We start from the raw sequence: 15,487 nt of genomic DNA, 5'->3' as shown, positions 1-15,487 counted from the left end.
ATGTTGCTTTGTGCATGAAAAGTTCTCTATAAATAAAAATTTGATGTTTGGATTTTTTGCAATCAAAATTGATTTGCAGTAACCATGCCGTGCTGGGAGCAAGGCCACATGAGTAGCCCCACCCACCATGCACTAATGCCACCAAAAAATTGTTTGTGTGTTGTGTTTCTTGTGTTGCGATGACTAAATGTAATTAGCACTGGGAGATCCTATGTGTGTGAAAGAAAGCGGGGAAGGAGAGAGGTTCAGGGATGTATATCCAGAGGGAAGCAAACTTCCCTCCAGAAAATGAGCTGCTGGTGGCAGTAGATGCCACCATTACCCAATGGAGGACAGGCCAGGAGAAGCTGTTTCCACAACCCCTAAACACATACTAGCCCCTTTCTGTACGATCCCCTGAAACCCCCTCAGCCCCCCTTTACACCCCTATGCCCCTCTTTATGCCCAAATATCTAATGTTTCCAGATTGTATTGTAGTATTGGGTATGATTTGCAAGTAACAGTTAATGAGCAATAAGGACTCTTAAACAGCAAGATCTCCAACAATTTAAAGCTTCAGGTATAACCGGCAAACTGTATTCTCTACCATCTCTGCAGGGACACATGGTGGTGGCAATGCCATGATTTGGGAGACAGAATAAAGATATGACCCATGACAACTAACAGACCCTCAAGAAAACTTGGGGAGCTGGGTCACTCTCTAGTTTTACTTTGATTAAGAACATGCAAAAACAACCACTAGCATGATCCATTAACTTTCAAGTCTATTCCTTGGCTGAAACAACGCTGGCTGGCCTTTAGATGAAAACTGAAATAGTAACTGGCTACATCTGTACTGCCAAGACAACCTCACAGAGCAGTGGTCCCTCTATGTGTGATTGTTAAAATTAAGGCCACGTAGGGCTTTCACACTGTCTGGACACTGGTTCCTGAACCTAATTTTAAACCAACTGGTGCATCAACACCAAAAAACAGTTGGTTTGGAACCTGAGTTGTTGTCACTGAGCACCAAAAAAAAAGTTCCAAGTGAAGGCTGGGTTCATTCAAACATGACACTGCTGTATTACTTATGCTTAATAAAGTTTTAAAAGTGGAAGAAAGCCAAAGCCAGGTCACTTCTTGTCAATGTTTATAATCAGCTGTAACAATAAATAATAACTCTGTAACAATGAAGTGAAAAAGAAAACAAAAACAGAAAAGAACAAATGTTAGACCAAATATTCACCTTCAGAAAGTGAAGAAAGAACACCGCAACAGTAAAAAAGACAGAAATGATGGACGTGGAGGAGTTAGATGTCCATCTGTCCAGAAATTAGACCCCAGAAAATTGACTCCACACCACAGGATGTTCAAATGAATTTGAATTTTAATTACAGGATGTTTAATTGAATTCATTGCAATTCAGGGAAATTAATTCCCATCACATATCAGTGAGAATGTGATACTGTTTTTAGGAATAACCCAGTCAAAGACTAGTCTTCAGTTTCTTTTTTTTAATCAGACACATTTGTCCAAAAGCTAAAGACTCTTCATGTTTTAGATGACAGTGCTATCAAGTTTTTATGTTATACACACAATACACTAAAATTCTTCTTTGTTGAAAACAGTATTATCAATGTAAAAATGTGAAAACATCCATTCACTCATTTCTTTAAGTGACTTAAGCACCTTTCAGCACATTCTGAAACAATCTTCAGTAAATCTTCCTCTTGAAACCATGAAGATTGTTTGGCTACATTATTACTAGCCTGGAGACATGTTGAGAATATCCACATCTTAAATGCGTCATACATACTCATAGGTCTAAGAGAGGGGTCAGCAACTGCATTTTGCCTGGGGCCAAATTTTTTTCTGACCAGCTGAACAATATCAACAGCTAGCAGCAGCTAGCTTCAGGCTAAGCTCGCTTCAATTTACCCAGCAGTGGTGAACACAGGACACTGCTGGAATTAGCAGAACTGTGTGGTATTTATTGCTAAAGCTGGTAGCAAAACAATCACCAAGCAGTTTCTCATGGCTAACTTTCTGATCTGATGATCCCCTCCCTCCCCTCCCTACCTCTGACTCCTGCTCCGTGGAATTCTCCTCCTCTCTAGCTTGACCATTCTTAAAGGGGTCACGTTGTTCTTGTAACAGTGCTGCAAACAGCTGCATGTCTCTGCACATTACAGTTTTTGTGTGTGTGTGTATTCTGGCACACAGGCCGCCAGTTGCTGACCACTGGACTAAGGTGTCTCATTGGCTTTGAAGAATGACATACAACATATTGATCATAAAAACATCACATTATAAAAGAAAAATAATAATTTCAATTAACTGATTAATTTCAAGATATTTGTAGAAACTGTAAACGTATATGCGAAACTGTGGCTTAGCCCAATCAATCACACACACCTATAAAAAAAACCTGTATGAATCAAAGCAGGATTTTCTTCAAAGAAAGCACCATGTTAGAAGAGGTCATGTGCTACAGACACGTGTCTGTGTGTGCATGAAGGCATTCAGGACTGTTTGTCATGTACCAGCGAGTGTTAAGGGTTAGCTGTCATGACCTGGCTTGCAGGTTTCTGATCTTCAGGCATATCTTTGATGGGCAGGTCATTCATGTGTCCCGGTCCATGGCTAGTGCTCTGGCAGCGGCTTCGAGGCAGCTCTGGAGGAGGCTGGTACAGGACACTGGCCAGCAGGAAAAACATTGTCCCTAAAGCCTGAAACAGAAGAGGGTTGATCATCTCTGCTGTCCAGCTCCAGGCTTGTCTCTTTCACCCTGATCGTCTGATTTAGGTTTAATCAATGTCAATACTACTGTTTAGTTTTAGTCATAGTTTAATCATGTGTATCACTTGAGTTTCAGTTCGATACATTATTCTTTAAGGTTTCCCACCACAGTTTCTAGAATCATTATGTTAGGTAGAGAGGTCTCTCTTGCTAATGAGACTGTGTGTCATAATGGGACTACTAGTATAAATAAAGGTTAACAACTTCCCTCTCAGACAGCTAACATGCACCATCATAAACTAACGATTAACAGCAGTTATTAACAAAAAGTTCTATTCTATTCTATTCTATTCTGTTCTGCAGTCATTTGGCAAACACTTTTATGCAGAGTGACTTACATCTGAGAGTAAGAACAACACAAGCAAGAATTCAAACAGGATAGGACATCATCATTAAGTGGTAGTCAGACTGCTGTGAGTCCAGTTGGACCCAGGTGCTGACATGTAGTGCTAGAGGCAGTCCTCTTTTTTTTTCTTTTTTTTTTTTTTTAGGCAGACAAATGAAGGCAGTTTATTTGTATAGCACATTTCATGTACAGGACAATTCAAAGTGCTTTACATAAACAAAGGCATTACAAATATTAGGAAATAGTAAAAGGCAGATACATATAGCAGGAATCACAGTAAAAATAATAAATTACATTAAAATGTCTAAAAGCAAAAGGAGTTAAAAAGATACCATTTATAATTCATGCATAGGCGCATGAAAAAAAAAAGTTTTTAACCTGGATTTAAAAATGTCTACATTTGGTGAAAGTTTAATCTCCACTGGCAGTTTGTTCCACATGTTTGCAGCATAACAGCTAAATGCTGCTTCTCCATGTTTAGTCTGGACTCTGGTGTGGGCTCTGGTATGGACTAGTTGACCAGAGTCTTTGGATCTAAGAGCTCTGCTAGGTTTATATTCTTACACATATCACAGATGGATTCTGGGCCTAAACTGCTCTGGGATTTGTAAACGATCAGAAGGGGTTTAAAATCTATTCTGTGACTGACTGGAAACCAGAATTAACTGGAAACCTGTGTGAAGATTTCAAAACTGGTGTGATGTGTTCAGATCTCTTAGTCCTGGTTAAAACTCTAGCAGCAGCATTTTGAATGAGCTGCAGATGTTTAATGCTCTTTTTAGGAAGTCCTGTTAAAGACCAGTACAGTAATCCAGTCTACTGGAGATGAATCATGGAGGAGTTTCTCTTGGTCTTTCTGGGAGACTAAACTTTTAATCCTGTTGATGGTAAAAAGCTTCTTAGTGAAGCTTTGATGTGGCTGCTGAAAGTCAGGTCTGAGTTTATCAACACTCCAAGGTTACCAACTTGGTCACTGGTTTTAAGAGCCCGAGTCTCCAGGTGTTTCCCAATGCTGACCCTCTTCTCTTTGCTACCAAACACAATAATCTCAGTTTTGTCTTCATTTAATTGTAGAAAATTGTCCCTCATCCAGGTGTTTATTTCCTCCAGACACTGACACATTAAGTCTATTGGACTGCAGTCATCTGGTGACAGAGACACATAAAGTTGTGTATCATCTGCATAACTTTGATAATTAATGCTATAGTTCTGTAATATTTTACCCAAAGGGAGCAGATACAAGTTGAACAGAGGAGATCCAAGGACTGACCCCTGGGGGACTCCACAAGTCATGGCCACTCGTTCGGATTCATAGTTGCTGATTGTAGCAAAATAACTCCGGCCTTCTAAATAGGACCTGAACCAGTTAAGGACCGCTCCAGAAAGTCCAACCCAGATTTCCAGCCTATGCAACAGGATTCTGTGATCTACAGTATCAAACACAGTACTGAGATCCAGCAGAACCAGGACTGACACTAGACCAGAACCAGGACTGATACTAGACCAGAACCTTTACCACTGTGACCAGGACTGTTTCAGGGCTCTGATGAGTTCGGAAGCCGGACTAAAATTTATCCAGATTTCCACTTTCATTTAAAAAGTCATTAAGCTGGTGAAGTACAACTTTCTCAATAATCTTGGAAATAAAAGAGGTTAGAGACAGTCTATAGGTGTTTATTATAGAGGCGTCTAGAGTCCTTTTCTTTAGGAGTGGCTTAATAGCAGCTATCTTTAGTGACTTGGGAAAAATGCCTGATGCCAGTGAGCTGTTAACTATCAGTAGTAAATCACTTTCTACTGAGTTCAAAACTGTTTTTAAAAAGTCGGATGGTATTGTAGAGGACTGCTAGTTCAATACTACAGTCATATGACACTGATTTCGTCAGAGCTACGTGCCCCGGAACTAGTTAGAGGCATATCCTTCTCTCTGATACACTCATGGCAAAAAGACTTCTCTGTTACACGTTAGTTTCTGTATTCTTTGTTGAATATTGCCTCGCATGTGTAATGTTATATGATTACTTCAGTTTGTTTCCTGACTCACCAATGTCTTTTGTTTATGTCATGCTTGCTTTTCGGGGTAACTTTAGCCAATATGTGTGTCTACGAGCTAACAGTGCCACGTGTGGTTGCAGATTAAAGCAAGGCTCCCCAAGCAATGATTAGCCCCCTTGGCAAGTGGAGTGAGGTATGATGTAACTGTTTCTGTAATATAAGGCATATGTGAAACATCATATGTGTTACACAGTTCACTCAGTTTGTGTTGTGTGATGTAAATTGTTGCAAATGTAAATACTGAAGTTGCTAATGGTTATATACTTGTGTTACAATATGTAGAGGGGAATTTACATATTTTATTGTGAATGTGCAGAGTAGCTGAGTCCTCTCTACAACTTTATCTTTAATACAGTTTAAGAATACAACTGTGTTTATTTTATTTATTTTTATTTATTTTATTTTATAGTTTTCACATTGTTCGAGATAAGAAGCTGGATGCGTTCAGGCTGTTCCTGTACACTCCAAAAGGGAACAAATAAACTGTTACACCCGTTAGAAGCTCTGTTCTCCTTTATTGATGCCAAGGGCCGCTACAGGTATCATGTCCAGAATGCATGTTGTTGATTTCAATTGCCAAACTGATTTTTTGTAGGATTTTTAAATCGACCATATTAAATTGCAACATAACATCAGAAATATTTCCAGGTTTTTAGACACAGACTAGTTTTCTTGTTTGACTGTGTGGAATTAATATTTTCCCTAATTGTTTTAATTTTTTTGCTAAAAAAGTTGGCAGATTGGTTGCATTTCTCTTTCTTTTTTTTTTTTTTTTCTTTTACCCTGTCCTGTCCAGCATCCTAACATACAGAACGGTGGTCTGTGTGCCATATTTTGCTTGACAGATTTACTCTACCAAGGGAGACATGTTATATACATGGCTGCCCTTGATATTTTTATTATTTTTATTGTAATCTCATTTTCTTTAGTCTTTATATGTCAGTGCCGAACCTGACAGGGAGATAGAGGAAGAGAGAAAAAAAAAAAGGGAGAAAAGGACAGGATTAAAATGTGGAAATAACAGTTGTCTATGTTGCCCAGAACATATCACAAAAAAAACAAAAAAAACAATATAAACTACCACAGTACTACATGATACCAAAAGAAAAATGGGATGATGATGATATGAAAAATTACGCACCCTGAAGCATCAGCGGGGGACGGGGGGAGCCCGAGGCCCCAAAGGCCAAGCAGATCCACAGAGCACCAAGCCCAGGACAGCCAAAGCAGACAGTGCAGCGGCCCACCCAGACCAGAGCAGAGGGGCCCCCAGACCGGAATCCCCGGCGCGACGGTGCAGGGGCACCGGGCAGCCCAGGGCGATGGCGAGCAGGCCCAGCGGGCTCTGCGGCGCAGGCCGCATGGAGGGCAGGCACCCCACAGGCCCAAGGGCCACCCATTCCCCCCAGCAGAGCCCCACCCAGGAACCCGACGGGGCCCGACCGCCCCAGGCAAAACCACCGTGGGCCACGCCAACCCAACACCAAGGCTAGGCACCCCAGGGACAAAAAAATGTCCGCAGGTCCCCCCCCCCTAACAAAAAAAAAAAAACAAAAACAAAAAACAACCCCTCTTTACCCCGACCCTTACCCATTCACCCCCACACCTCCCCACCCCCTCCCACCCCCACCAGGGGCAGCCCAGGGAGTCTAGGGCCTGGTGGGCCCCAGACCCGACCCTCACCACATACACACACCCACACAACCACATACATTCTCCCTGAGGTCTCACCAGCCCCCCGATGCGGCACCGAGGGCAGCCCCCAGGGTAAACGGCGCCCAGTAGCACCCCGCACAGGACTCCAGGCAGGCACCCGGGACACAAGGGCGTAGGAAGACCCCCGCCCCCCTGCCCCCAGCCTGAGTTGTGTGTGCATGAGAATGGGCTATTTATAATGCAATTAAAATAAAATGTTTCTGTTATGGATAATATGTTCAAAGTATTTAATTCCTTTGTTAATCCATTGGTTAAAGTTTAGCATATTTTTGTTTAGTAGATCAGGATTGTTCCAGATGGGTGTGAGTTTACATGGTATTACTGAGGAGTTGGTTTTGTTGAGAAATTCCCACCAGGCTGTCAGAAAAGTGCTGATGTTGACACTTTTAAAGCACTTTTGCTTTTTTATACTTAAGCTGAAAAAAGGAAGACCAGAAATTTCCAAATTGTCACAGAATGTTTGTTCTATATCAATCCACAGGTCATCTAGTGGACTAGATTTGAGCCATTTTAGTACATATTGCAATCTATTAGCTAGGAAGTAATGTTGAAAGTTAGGCAGGTCTAATCCTCCCCTATCTTTCGACTTCTGTAAAGTTTTTAAACTGATCCGGGGTGGTTTATTTTTCCAGAGAAATCGGGAGATGTGTGATTCTAGCGATTTAAACCAGGTAGAAGGGGGTTTCATAGGAATCATAGAAAACAAATAGTTGATTTTGGGTAGAACCATCATTTTTATAGTGGCAACTCTCCCCATGAGTGAAATGGGTAGAGATTTCCAGCAAGCAAGATCATCTTCTATAGTCTTAAGAAGGTGAGTGTGATTAAGTTGTGTTAGTTCTGAGAGCCTGGAGGGAATATTTACACCCAGGATTATAATGTTACCTGATTTTAAGGTGATGCTGGGTAGATTTTGAAAGCTACAGTTGATGGGTAGAACTGTACCCTTAGACCAGTTAACGGAGTAGTCCGAGAGTGTAGAGAATTTATTAATTAGTGAGATTGTTTCAGATAGAGAGGTTTGTGAGTTCTGGAGGAATAGTAAAACGTCATCAGCATAAAGACTTATTTTATGAAATATATTTTTGGACTGAATGCCTTTAATAGCTTTATTTTGTCTAATTGCAGCGGCTAGCTCAATAAATATAGCAAAAAGTGAGGGGGATAGTGGACAACCTTGTCTGGTACCCCTTTGTAGATTAAAACTTGGAGAGGTTTGGTCATTTGTTCTAACACTCGCATTAGGACAACTGTATAAGATCTTAATCCAGTTAATGAAAGATGGTCCAAAGCCGAATCTGTTTAAAGTAGCTAGTAAATATTTCCAGTTAACACGATCAAAAGCTTTCTCTGCATCTAAAGAAACTATTATTGTTTCCAGGTTATTGATGGTAGAATAATTTATTATATTAATTAGTCTCCGCATGTTAACAGAGGAATATCTGCCCTTTATAAAGCCTGTTTGATCAGAGTGTATAATGAGAGTTACTTTCTCTAACCTTCCAGCTAATGCTTTGCAAATTATTTTAAGGTCCGCATTTATCAGTGATATGGGTCTGTAGCTAGATGGTATTGTGGGGTCTTTACCTGGTTTTAATAGTACAGTAATGGTGGCAGAGTTTATGTTTGGGGGTAAGTAACCATTTTCCTTTATTTGTGTCACCATTTTGAAAAATGTCGGGGCCAGCGTTGACCAGAATTCTTTATAGAACTCTGCTGGGAAGCCATGCGGACCTGGGGCTTTTTTACAGGGCATATGTTTAAGGGCTTCATGTAGCTCCTCCACTGTAAGGGGGGAATCTAAGGTCGTGACTTGTTCCTGCTGTAAACCTGGAAGATCTATATCAGGGGTAGCCAACGTTGGTCCTCGAGGGCACCAATCCGGCAGGTTTTCCAGATTTCCCTGCTCCAGCACACCTGACTCAAATTAAATGGATCCAACAGCCTATAAGGATCTCCACAATGACTCGTTAGTTTAAGTCAGGTGTGTTGGGGCACGGAAATCCTGGAAAACCTGCTGGATTGGTGCCCCTCGAGGACCAACGTTGGCTACCCCTGATCTATATTGTTTAAGAAAATGATGGATATCAATTGTCTGATGGATCTAAGTGTGATGTATACAGAGTTTTATAGAAATCTCTAAAGATGTTGTTTATTGCATCTGGCTCATGCGTAATATTACCTATTGAATCTTTAACAGCTGATATGGTAGATTTTTCCTTATTTATTTTTAACTGGTTAGCTAAAAATCTCCGGATTTATTACTGTGTTCAAATGTCTCCAAGCGTAATCTTTGCACCAGAAATTCTGTTCTCTTGTTGATTATTTCATTTAATTCCAGCCTAGCCCTCCTTATTTGGTTCATCATTGGTTCATCTGGTGAAGCACTGTAGGTGTCTTCTAATGATTTAATTCTTATTTCTAATTCTAATATTTTTGAGTTTTCTTTCTTTTTTTTATGTGATGCAAAGGAGATAATTTTGCCTCGCATTACCGCTTTCCCTGCGTCCCACAGAACACATGCTGAGACTCCTGGTTTGTCATTGTTTTCCTAAGTATATAGCCCATTCTTTTGTGAAGTAGCTGATAAAGTCGGGATCTTTCAGCAACGCTGTATTAATTCTCCAGCTTTTAGTCGGTGGTGTGATTCTCGTGTTCCTCAAAGTAAAGGAAACTGGTGCATGGTCACTGATAGTGATGGGGTGAATCTGGGTCTCTGAAATCTCACCAAAGAGCTGCTAACCAGAAAATAATCTAGCCTAGAGTATGAATGGTGAACTGGGGAAAAGAAGGTGTACTCTCTGATATTAGGGTGATAAGTCCACCATATTTCAAAGTCCAAAATCTTCCATATATTGTTTTACAGTGTTTGTGGATTGCCATTTGGTTGCATTTCTCAGTGGAAAGGAGCTCTGGGCTTATCTTTTTAGGAGGATTTGTAAATTTTTCAATCACAGCAAACAGAGTGTGAGCATTGTTGACATTCTTGTGGATCATTCCAGATAAATGCAGCTCTCTGGCCTTGCACAGCTCATTGTTATAGTTATGCAGGCTTTGTTTGTACAGCTCATAGTGAATTTGGATTTTATTTTTCTACCATTTCCGTTCAGTTTTCCTGCTGTCTCGTTTTAAGCTGGTAACCACAGTGGTGTTTCTCCATGCTGGTTTCTGTTTGCTCAAGTTGCTCTTGATTCTTATCAGTGCAACAGCATCCATTACATTCAGCATTTTCAGATTGAAATGATCCAGGAGTCCATCAGCTGACTCTGCTCTGGTTGTTGGTAACATAGCTATAGCCTCCACAAACTTAGCACTTGTTCTTTCATTAATGTACCTCTTCCTAACCGAGGAGCAGGTTGGTTGGACATTCTGAGTGATCAGTAAATCAAACAAAATACTAAAATGGTCAGACAAGGCCAAGTCAGCAACCGCAACAGAAGAAATATCAACACCCTGACATAACCAGGTCCAGAATGTGACCTCGAATGTGGGTTGGTTCTTTTACATGTTGACACAAACCAAACACGTCCAACATCCGTCATGTTATCTATGTGGATGTTAAAATCCCCAGTTAAGATGAAATGGTTAAAATCAGTAGAGATAACTGACAATAATTCAGAAAATTTATCAATAAAATTTGCACAGTGTCTTGGACGTCTGGAGGTGATTAGAAATAGGATTTTAGAAGCACCCCTTAAAGTAAAACTAAGATATTTAAAAGAAGTAAAATCACTCTATGAAATCTCTTTACGCAGGAATAATCTTTAAACAGGCAGCTTCTCCTCCTCCTTTCCTCCCGTTTCCACATTTATTCATAAAACTAAAATGAGGGGGTGTGTTTCATTAACAAACTGTAGCACTTGTGTCTTCTGTTAACCCATGTTTCTGTCAGAAAAAGAAAATCTTAACTGTGAGAATGATGACGTATTAACTAACAGTGACTTGTTATACAAGGTATAGTTAACAGATTAGATCGATTCACCCCACAAACTGACCGTGTTCGATTCCTTATTTTACTAACACAGGATCCTACTGGGTCCAGGCTTGAGCTCAGAACAGCTGTCAGTAATAGGAGCAAACTACAGCAAGGACCCTGAACGCATCATGGCATGTTATCTTTGTTGTGAATTCTGCTGCTGCTTTGTGAACCTCCTGCACCTCCTCCCGTGTCTGCTCTGTCAGGACAGATGATCCAAGAGGAGGGATGAGGAGGGGGGAGGTAGGGGAGCCCTGTGGTTCTGGTAGATTGTATCTTTGGAGTCTGGGACCTGGATAGAGACATCCTTTGAAGACCTTGGGGTGATGTGGAGAGAGGGTCTGGTGATGGGGGAGAGCTGAGAGTTTGATCGCCTCTCTGCTGGGTTCTTCGGTCTTATCTGTACATCATGTTTGGGTTTGCCGTCCCAACAGCATGACGCAAGTGTGCACCAAGTAATCTGCATCCACTTAGATTTGGATGCAGACCATCAGGTCTGAATCGCTCCTTACAGTTCCAAAAGATATTGAAGTTATATATGAACTTTATCCCATGGGTGATACATGCGTTAGATAACCATGTGTTTCAGGCCAAGAAGTCTACTGAAACAGTTCAATTCCTTTACCCCCGTAGGAATGGGTCCTGAAATATCAAAATGGTGCTCCCAACTGACACAGTCTCTCCAACAGCAGAGAAAAGTCTTTCTTCAGGATCTCGGAGCCAGTTTTCCTCCTCAGAATATCAAAAAACCCTGTGTGGACAATGATCTTCATACCATTTGGATGTGAAGACAGATGGGTCTAAAGATCTCTATCAGTTCCATTGACCTGATGGATCAGGAAATCTTAGATTTTCCATCTTTGCCATCCTCAGTGTGCTGTTATAGAGTCCCCAATCAGAATTGTGTCTATTTGTTTTTGTGTGGAGGCGCCAATAGCTTCTCTAATCCTCCTGTTTGTGGAATTTTGACCTCTCCTCCGGGTCTGGTGGTGGAGTGAGTGCTGGAGCTTTAAATTTCCTGCTGGATTTACCTCTGAATGAACAACATCAGACCAGGTTCTGGCCAGGGTTGATGGACATTGGGTCTGCACCAACACTGTTCCAGTATGAGAGACCAGTCTGACATCCGGTTTGAGACTTCTCCCGCTATTCCAGTGTCATTTGACCACATCCAAGGAGGGTATCAGCCGGGTCTGTAGCAGGAGGTTCCACATCAGACATGCCTTCGGTGTGGAGGATTTGACTCAATCCATTTGACAACTCAGTAGCTTGTTTAAATTCCCTGTCAAAAGCAGTCCCTTTATTGCCAGCAGTGAGTGTAGTTTTCCATCTTAGTGATGGCATTGTCACTTGGTTCAGACGGCACTACAGGAAGTAAAGCACCCACTGAATGGAGGTGGCTACAGAGGCCAAATTTTAGAAAATTCTCTGAATTTGAGTCTGGAGTCTGACACATACTATTTGATGGGTATTTAGCACAATATGATGACAGTTATGATGACAGTTTTTACTGCATATAATTAATTACATACACATTTTGTGTAATAACTGGAAGTGAGAGATGATGGTTTATCTCATTAAATATGTCAAGTAGAGGTAGGATGACATTCATTTGTCATTTGGTCGGTGATTGTTTTATTTTCACACTGGCTTAGTGTCATATTTAAATTTTTACTCTTTCAAGCATGTTATTTAATGTTTTAAACACACACATCACACCCACACACACACACAACAAATATATAATATATTATATATATATATATATATATATATATAATAATAATAATGCATTTTATTACTTGGCGCCTTTCAAACACCCAAGGTCACCGTACACAAAAATAAAAATAAATAAAAGACAATAAAAACATAAATTACATAAGAGTTAAAAGAGATAACGGACCTTGATATAAAAATTACACAAAACAGTCATTATACATGGGTTTATAGGAGTATGCCGTTTTAAACAGGTGGTTTTGAGTGCAGATGTGAATGATGGAAGGGAGTTCATGTTCCTAATCTCGGATGGAAGTGAGTTCCAGAGCTGGGGAGCAGAGCCATGGTAGAGAGACGGGCAGAGGGAACAGTAAGGTGAATGGAGGAGGATGACCTGAGAGCACGGGAGGGAGTGGCAATATGGAGGAGATCAGACAGATAAGGAGGGGCCAGATGGTGAATACTTTTGAAAGTGAGGACCAGTAACTTATAGTTAATTCTGTATTTTATTGGGAGCCAGTGGAGTTGTTGAAGGACAGGGGAAATATGTTGAAAGGAAGAGGTGCGAGTCAGGATACGAGCAGCAGAGTTCTGGAGAAGCTGCAGTTTCTGAAGTGATTTATTGGGAAGACCGAAGAGGAGTGAGTTACAGTAGTCGATGCGAGATGTGACAAGACTATGGATAAGGATTGCAGCAGCATGTGGAGTAAGTGATGAGTGTAGACGATTGATATTACGAAGGTGGAAGTAGGCAGACCGAGTAATGCTATTGATGTGGGCTTGAAATGATAGGGTGCTGTCGAGAATGACGCCGAGACTCTTGACCTGAGGGGAGGGGAAAATGGTAGAACTGTCAATGTGGATGGAGAAACTGTGAGATTTGGTTAGAGTGGAGGGCGTGCCTACAAGTAGAACTTCAGTTTTATATATATACATATACATACATTACCAAATCTTTTTGCACTTGACAACTTAAATAGTTGAAGGAAAAAAAGATCAAGAAAAATTTTAAGTTTGTGTGATCTATCCCAGTTTCAGAGTAAGTATAGTAGCGTGTCATAAGTTAGTGTCAGTAATTTCTTAAGTGAAAATAAATTATGTAAATGTTGCTGCGGAGCTGGGAACTTGGCCCGCATTGAAAAGTTGTTATAATGAAGAAAATCTTGTTTACAACAGAAGGACAGCAGTACCATTGGAAGTTACTTCAGACAAACAGAAGAACATTTTCTGTCTCAGAAACATCTGAAGACACACAAACATGTGTTAAACATTTTCCTTAAGGTTGAAATTAAATGGAACCATCCTGGGGGTTTCTAATTTTTTTTATCCTATATAGTAAGAAAAAAAACTTTAATTTCAGTCTTGTTAATTGTGATATTAGTGATCATTGTGGTTAGATGAAGAGGCTCTAATTAGAAATATCAATTCTACACTAAAGTTATATACGCTACTCAAGAAAATAAAAGGAATATTTAAACAACACAATATAACTCCAAGTCAGTCACACTTCTGTGAAATCAAACTGTTCAATCAAACAGGTGGAAATAATCGGCAAATAGCAAGACACCCCAATAAAGGAGGTTCTGCAGGTGGTGACCACAGAACACTTCTCATTTCCTGCCTTCTGACTGATGTTTTGGTCACTTTTTAATGCTGGCGGTGCTTTCACTCTAGTGGTAGCATGAGATGGAGTCTACAACCCACACAAGTGGCTCAGGTAGTGCAGCTCATCCAGGATAGCTCATCAATGCGAGCTGTGGCAAGAAGGTTTGCTGTGTCTGTTAGTGTAATATCCAGATCATGGAGGTGCTACCAGGAGACAGGCCAGTACATCAGACGTGGAGGAGGCCGTAGGAGGCAACAACCCAGCAGCAGGACGCTACCTCCACCTTTGTGCAAGGAGGAACAGGAGGAGCACTGCCAGAGCCCTGCAACATGACCTCCAGCAGGCCACAGATGTGCATGTGTAGCTCAAACGGTCAGAAACAGACTCCATGAGGGAGGTATGAGGGCCTGACGCCCACAGGTGGGGGTTGTGCTTACAGCCCAACACCGTGCAGGACGTTTGGCAGAGAACACCAAAATTGGCAACTTGGCCACTGGCGCCCTGTATTCCTCACAGATTAAAGCAGGTTCACACTGGGCACATGTGACAGACGTGAAAGAGTCTGGATACGCCGTGGAGAACGTTCTGCTGCCTGCAACATCTTCCAGCATGACCTGTTTGGCAGTGGGTCAGTAATGGTGTAGGGTGACATTTCTTTGGGGGGCAGCACAGCCCTCCATGTGTTTCGCCAGAGGTAGCCTGACTGTCATTAGGTACCCGAGATGAAATCCTCAGACCCCTTGTGAGACCACATGCTGGTGTGGTTGGTCCTGGGTTCCTCCTAATGCAAGACAATGCTAGACCTCAAGTGGCTGGAGTGTGTCAGCAGTTCTTGCCAGATGAAGGCATTAATGCTATGGAATGGCCCGCTCGTTCCCCAAACCTGAATCCAACTGAGCACATCTGGGACATCATGTCTCGCTGCATCCACCAACGCCACATTGCACCACAGATTGTCCAGGAGTTGGCGGATGCTTTAGTCCAGGTCTGGGAGGAGATCCCTCAGGAGACCATCCGCCACCTCATCAGGAGCATGCCCAGGCGTTGTAGGGAGGTCCTACAGGCACGTGGAAGCCACACACACTACTGAGCCTCATTTTGACTTGTTTTAAGGACATTATATCAAAGTTGGATCAGCCTGTAGTGTGTTTTTCCACTTTATTTTGAGTGTGACTCCAAATCCAGACCTCCATGGGTTAATAAATATGATTTCCATTGATAATATTTTTTGTGTTTTTGTTGTCAACACATTTAACTATGTAAAGAAGAAAGTGTTTAATAAGAATGTTTCATT

General features: G+C 41.4%; 1 protein-coding gene across 1 annotated transcript in view; it reads right to left on the bottom strand.

Annotated features, from left to right (window-relative positions):
• Positions 1 to 507: 507 nt before the first annotated feature.
• Positions 508 to 15,487, bottom strand: part of slco4a1 (solute carrier organic anion transporter family, member 4A1) — a 34,872-nt gene continuing 19,892 nt past the window's right edge. Inside the window, exon 11 of the mRNA XM_042005038.1 lies at positions 508 to 2,708. Within this exon, the coding sequence (XP_041860972.1) occupies positions 2,532 to 2,708 (177 nt within the window). The 3' untranslated portion in view covers positions 508 to 2,531. The remainder of the gene's footprint in view (positions 2,709 to 15,487) is intronic.

Source organism: Melanotaenia boesemani, chromosome 13 (assembly GCF_017639745.1).
Source record: "Melanotaenia boesemani isolate fMelBoe1 chromosome 13, fMelBoe1.pri, whole genome shotgun sequence".
Lineage (NCBI taxonomy): Eukaryota > Metazoa > Chordata > Actinopteri > Atheriniformes > Melanotaeniidae > Melanotaenia > Melanotaenia boesemani.
Note: the sequence above shows the minus strand (reverse complement) of the source record. Positions and strands in the feature narration are given on the sequence as shown.